General features: G+C 41.3%; 1 protein-coding gene across 6 annotated transcripts in view; it reads right to left on the bottom strand.

Moving 5' to 3' along the window:
- Nucleotides 1-266: 266 nt before the first annotated feature.
- Nucleotides 267-6,783, bottom strand: part of LOC137999574 (NACHT domain- and WD repeat-containing protein 1-like) — a 15,399-nt gene continuing 8,882 nt past the window's right edge. For all 6 annotated transcript variants that reach the window (XM_068845383.1, XM_068845388.1, XM_068845385.1 and 3 more), the window contains 3 exons: nt 6,683-6,783; nt 5,508-5,720; nt 267-4,163 (listed from right to left, as the gene is read on the bottom strand). The exon at nt 6,683-6,783 is cut by the window's right edge and continues 627 nt beyond it. In XM_068845383.1, coding sequence (XP_068701484.1) covers nt 861-4,163; nt 5,508-5,720; nt 6,683-6,783 — 3,617 coding nt within the window. In that variant the 3' untranslated portion in view covers nt 267-860. The remainder of the gene's footprint in view (nt 4,164-5,507; nt 5,721-6,682) is intronic.

Below are 6,783 nucleotides of genomic sequence, written 5' to 3'. Positions count from 1 at the left end.
TATCTAGACGAATTTACGCTCAGATATGTGGAACATTTTCAAGCTCGTTGATTACGTTCGTGTGGAAACGTCGGAAGTTCATTGTTCAAGGGGAATAAAGAAAGAAAGAAAATACCTCATTCTTGGAATTTTCCAAAGGAAGAAGCGGAACACATTACCTCAGTGCGGAACGCTGCAATTTGATCAGAGTAATGACGGATTTCTTGGCAGACTAATGAAATTCGTTCACAGAAGAGAAGTGTTTTTTTTTTTTTTACCTCCTGCAGTTCAAGCTGGTCGACCCGAGTGAAGTATAGAGAAGTGCAGTGCATTACATTGACTAGAAAGCGCTGGTCTGGCGCGAAGGAATTAATAAAATGGCTCCTTTTTATACGCTTCTTTTGCACGAGTCTTTTGTACACTTAATATATCTTCTAAAAGAAAACTTTTGTATCCCGAATAAAAGAATTCAAGAATGTTATTTGTGCCAGAACAAAACATCACAAAGTTTCAAGATAGCGGAACCTAAGCAATTTGAAAGGGAAAATGAGCTGTTCTAAAAATTCATTCCTTTCTAAGAAACACGTTTTTGGGAGAATAGTGCAAAGATTGTTCCCTCGATTTTAGCGTAGAGCTTCCCTTAAAGAAGATGAAAGATCAAATCACTCACAAACTTTTATTGAATTTCGTAAACTGAGTGTTTTTCTTGATTTCACAAACGACGAGGAGCTTCCCACACTCGGGTATTTACAAATAAAGAGTCATTTCAGGAACATTATCCCTTTAATTTACTAATAAAAAATAGTTCAATTGTTTCTTGTACTGAATCGTTCTCTTAATAGATTGCGTATTGAAAGCGAACTTTGAACTGAAAGTGACTCTTAAAAAATTTGGCTATCATCATCGTCTTTGTCATCATCCATGTCATCATTGGCAGAAGGCTTCTCTTGGAAATCCCCAAACGTCACTTCCATTGACAGACCATCGTATGGCGATGCCTCGTTTCCTTCTTCATCGCCACAGGTCTTAGGCCGGTGCAAACGCAGTACCATTAAATTTGGGTTTTCTCCGAGCCCCAGAGCGATCCTGTTTCCAATAACTTTGACATGATTTGGGTAGCCATCTGTAGTGAACGAAGCCAAATGCTTCGTGGTCCGCATATCCCATGCATCGAAGGTGTTTTCACTTTGAGATCTGGATATAATTGCTTTGCCGTCTGGCGAACAGTAGACTTCAGCGGCGCCGTCAGGGCAACTGATTGTGCGGACATTCTGGCCGCTTTTGACGTCCCAGATCTTGATGCCCACATCACCAACAGCAGTCATAGCTGTCATTGAGGATGCTGAGACTGCCACGACCGAAGCCCTTTCGTACGCTTCGGCATTGAAGAGCTTACAAATTAGCTCGCCGGTGAGAAGGTTCCACAGCAGTGGCTGGGAATATTCAACCAAATTGACTAGATATTTGCCGTCATCGGATATCTTGGCGTTGAAGAGGGACAGCTGCGTTTCTTTGAGGTTCAGAAACTTGTGGGTAAAACTTGTTGTGTCGATGGCAATCAAGTGAAGCTCTTTGTCGGTGTGTTGAGTCATTTGGCTTACTTGCGAACACACAACCATCTTACCATTACTGCTGATCACCATATCTTCAAAACGACGCTTCTCTTTAAACTTCGCCACTTTCACTACTCGTCCGCTGTCAATGTCCCAAATCTTCACATTTCTCCGACCTCGAGAAAACGATATCATGTGTTTCTGGTCAATAAATCCAAAAGCATTCATTCTTTTACACGCTTTTCCATCCAAGTTCCGCTCGATCTTTCCCTCCTTCAAATTGAACACCTTATAATGTGGAATGACTTGGTCATACATGAAACCAACCCCACGGGTCGCAGTACACATGCGCAAAGGATTCGGGAACACCGTCAAGTTCATCAATCTTCGAACTCGTTTTCCCTTCTGTGCATCCCAGACGTGTATTTCATTTTTCAGCTGTGTTAAAACCGTGGTAAGAACATGGCGCTGATCAAAGCTGGGTGAAATAGCAGTTATTTGATCTGCGACCGTATTACCCTGAATTTGACTAAGGGTAGTATCCTTCGCGTTTTCGTCTTCTTCCTCTCGACTTTTGTCATAAACCCGGAGAATGTTATCTTGACCAACAGCCAAGATGTTCTTTCCATCGCGAGTATAAATTCGGAAACGCATAATCGGGTTTCTCAAGCATCTTTCCGTTTCTCCCGTTTCCAGATTCAAAATGCAAATCTCGAAAACATCAACAGTTACCACCTTCTTACCATCGTCAGTAATTTGCAATCGATGCAGACCTTGTTGCATCTTAAAGTTAGCTAGCTCACGAACGAGATTTCCAGAAAGGTCGTACAAGCGCAAGTTATCAAGGGATGATGGAATCACCACCACTTGATCCAAGGACGTCATCTTGACTTCTTTAATGAAGACGGATTCTCCACTTTTCTTGGGAAATTTAACAGTGATCCTGTCCAATTCTTTGCCAATTTTCACATCTACAAAGTGCACTGTATTCTTCCCGCGAATGTTAAAAATAGCGTAGTTGCCTCGGGCATCCAGGCTGCCGAGTTCCTCGTCAGTGTTAACATCCTTCAAAGGCAAATTGTGCAGAAGTTTGCCACTGCTGACTTCCCAGATCTTCATGGCCTCTGGACACAAAGCAACTAACAAGTTTTCATCTTGAGCAAAGGAAACCGGAGCTTGAGGATTGTAAGAAAACCAATCATCATCAGATACTTGGAATTCTTGGATTATCTGCCCAGTCAACGTATTGAGCAAAAAGATCTTTGGTGATCCAGCAAGGAACAGCAGATCGGGATCCTTTTGGCTGATCTGATTGAAGTTTGTTGAATACATCTCTGTAGGTTCTTGAATGGTAAACTTTCTGAGCTCTCTTCCGTTACGATAATCAATAATCTTGATTACTAATCCTTCCGACGATTGGCTTGTGACTGCAATAGTGCGGTTGTCTTTGGCCATACTTATGAAATCGACACCAAACTGTGTCAAGCCGATCGTAGAGCGCAATGCTCCTCCAGGCGCTGTGAGACACTTTCTATTGGGAAGGAAACAATCAATGGAGCAGTTAAATGCTTGTTCTAAAACTCTATACACATCAGGGTATTGTTCTTTCCTCTGTAAAAAGCTGTACATTCGACCAATTATCTGTGTGGGAAGTTGCCTGCTATCCTTGGAGAGCGAATTAGCCGAGAGCTGTAAGCATTCGTGCAACAGTTGTACGTCATCATCTTCTGGTCTTGCTTCGAGATACGATGAGAAATCCCCCATAAGGTCTTGTAAAGAGGCTCCTCGTACTTTTGCCAAAAGAAATTCGAAGTTGCAGAGACACTCATCTTTCATTTGCTCTAAATTTCCAGAAAGCAAAAGGTGAAAAGGCAACTCACTCAATTTGCGAAGATTGTAGAGATGCTTGTCTTCGTTCGCGTCGAATATCAGAGGTTGTTTGGCAACCAGCCTGTCCATTGATATCTCCTTTCCCTCTTTATCGGTGAATGGTTTTTTCGTACCACTGGACCACTTGCCAAGAAAATACTCACTCATATTTGCGTGGATCTTCTTTGCTTCCTCATTTTTCAAATAACGAGCTCGAGCAGCTTCAATAAACTGGCGATGATACCAAAACACCACCTGAGTGCCATCAGCCCCTCGTTCGATCAAGTAGTCGCCAATGTCAGATCGAATTCGTATCCATAGCAACGGTGGGAGTCTTCTGATGGGCGGGGTCCAGTACTGATAAACGTCATTCAGAACATCGTCATCCAAGGAAAGGAGGTCTTCCAGTTCACTTTCCGTCAAACCATTTTTCGAGGCAGTAATGTACGCCAACGCATTACTGACGAGAAGCTTTCCGTGTCGTCTTTCCAGTCGCTCGAACAAGTCATCGATGATCTCTCTCACAGTTTGCTCAACGTAAATATCGGAATCGGGAGTGTAAGAATTCCATCGAAGGGCTTCATCGAAGGCAAGTTTGAGGTACAGTGGAAGAGGACACTTCTGAAAGGCATCCATGACGTAGCTTTTCTGTTTTGAGAGGATGGTACGATTGGCCGCTTTCATCCAGTTGTCGAAAATAACACCTGCTTCACTTAATGGGATGCGGGGTATCTCCAGAAAACACTCATCGCGTAGGATGGTCTACGATAAAGAACACTTATAAGACAATTGATGATTTGTGAACCACAGTAAGATAAAATAACAATTCTTTTGACGTCAAGTACAGGGAGGGTGATTCCCCGATCTCCCGGGCTAAAGTGTTCGATAAAAAGAACATACAGCTGATTAATATAGGAAAGATATCGTTGACGTCACCAATTGTCATTAATGTGCCAACCAGAGCCTCAATGGTTGTTGAAACAGGGTCTTTTGTTCCCGTGGTTGGCAAATTTGAATAACTAGAGCAATGTTTGTAAACAGATATCTTACAAATAGGAAAGATAAAAACTGCGGTACCCTGTATAACAACGACATGAAATTACCAAATTTAAGATTTCAACGACAACGTGAGCATTTAAATGTGAATCTTTAATTAATTATTTTTCTTCTGAATTTATTTTTAGGATACTTCGCCCACATGGTACGACGTGAACGAGATGGGATAATAGGGTGCTTAAGCAACGACAACGGCGGCGGCATGCAATGCAACACGAAAGTCATAAATATGCATATTTAGCGGGCAAAAACAATAGCTTTGCACGCCCTGCACGTGCGTTTTTCACTTTTGTCCATTTCTTGGCGTTGTCAGAAAAACAACAAAGTGAAGTAGTCAAATTTGAGGTTTTATCAGGGACGTCAGCACTTGAGGTTAAATTTTCATTTTTTCCCCTAAATTAAGTGCCGTTGGAACGAGTTTCATTTTTGAGGAACTAGTACACCCTTGTCATATCAAAAAGGTTGAAATAGTAACGCAGCGATTAAAATTACGCGAATTTATATTTTGAGATGACGTTCTCGTTGCCGTCGCCGTTATCGTTGCTTAAACGCCCTCGAAAGACTTACGATGGTGCAAATTTATGTTCTGACGTGACGTTTTTGTCGACGTCGACGTCCTAGATCTTTTAAAAAGTCCCTAGTCTAATAAAGAAGCATTCTGCGTCTGGGCAAATTATCCGCTTCAGTGAGTCTTGGAAGGGCATTAACTGAGACACTTCGTATTAGTGACGCATAAGTTGTTTTGTGTCCGTCCTAAATTGCCTCACAAGCAAACGCAGACTATAAATGCCGCCTTTCTCAAGCTTTCGTCCCAGACTAATTGTGTGCGTCTCTAGTACATTAAGCAACGACAAACAAACTTTCTTTTAACTGAAAAAACGACCATAGTGGACACTGAACAAACAACAATTCCTTAAAGAAAAATAATGAAAATTCAAGAATTAAGAAACTTGATGCAGAAAATTTAACTGGCATTTACTCGGAGAATTTTTCCGGTGGCTCAGTACAATTGAAATGGATGTTGAACTTTCCAAGATACTGATTTCTTACCCTCAAACTTGGCAACGCTTGATATTCTTGTCCAGGTAGTGTTGAAAGGACGAAGTATACATTGCTTAGTACGTTTCTTGGAAACCATCCCATTTGCCTCCCTCCATCATCGATGGACAGTTGGTCAAGCGAGTCCAACACCAAAACGACAGGATTGTTTTCCGCTGATTTTTCCAGGCATTCTGGAAAATAGTCCTTCAGGGATTTCATATCCTATTTAAGAAGATATCAAGTTTAAATTGAGCTGGGCTCACCTCAGCCTACTAATCACTTTCCAGCAATGAAAAATGGGGGTCACCGAGTTCGTTTTAGAGATAAAAGCAACTATAAAGACTCTCGTGTTGCAGTGATGACGTGTTACGTCATGACAACGAACGCATCGTGTTAAGCAATAATTGGTGTTTCATATGGTATTATGACATTGCTATTATGTCACAGTGTGATACAGTGTTGTATAGTAGAGTCAATCCTTCTAATAGTAATTCTCTTGAAAGTGTTGAAGCTGGTTTGAGACTCCTTAATGCAGGTAGGTGGGCCCTGTATTCCATAAGTCTGGGGAAATAAACAGTCAAGTCACAGATCTGTTAGCATCACGTAAAGAATTATAGTGAAGGCGGAGATCATGCAAAAATGCGTTCCGCACGTGCAGCACGATCATTTTGGTTTTTTCAACCAATAATATTACTGCTTTTTGGCGTTGTCGTTGCCGTAGCCGTTGTCGTTTCTTAAACTCCCTAATGTTGAAGAAGGAAAGTGAGAGAAACAGACATAGCGTTGAATAATAGAACAAGCGTTGTCTGGGTTTTTCGACTAGGTTGGTCTGTGGGGACTGTTGTCTGCTGAATTTAATTTCATTCAGATCTACCCGATGATAAATTGCTTCCTTGGTAAATGTACTACTATACTTGTGAAATGTTGTAGACCATAGTGTTATGAATATCAATTAGAGTTTTGTTATCTACCGAAATTGAAAGTATAAACACCGTGGAATTCAGAATTCAATCTACTTTAATCGAGCAAGTCAGTAGCGAAACAAACAATTCAAGTCATAGTCCCGAAATTTCTCAAGAAAGCAAAAGACACAAACACCACAACTGACTCAGTTTGGTCGTCCAAATAAGGAAACGACTCGTTTTTCACGGGATAATGACTAACATCCACATTTTAGAGGTTACCTCTGGTATATCAGCTGTATCCTGTCCAGTAACTTTGCAAAGTTGGATGCAAATACTTGTAAGAAGTGGTCTGATACTTGATGAGTCTGATGATGTACCAA

The sequence above is a fragment of the Montipora foliosa genome, chromosome 4 (assembly GCF_036669935.1).
Source record: "Montipora foliosa isolate CH-2021 chromosome 4, ASM3666993v2, whole genome shotgun sequence".
NCBI lineage: Eukaryota > Metazoa > Cnidaria > Anthozoa > Scleractinia > Acroporidae > Montipora > Montipora foliosa.
The sequence above is the reverse complement of the archived record's forward strand: the minus strand, read 5'-3'. Positions and strand labels throughout refer to the sequence as shown.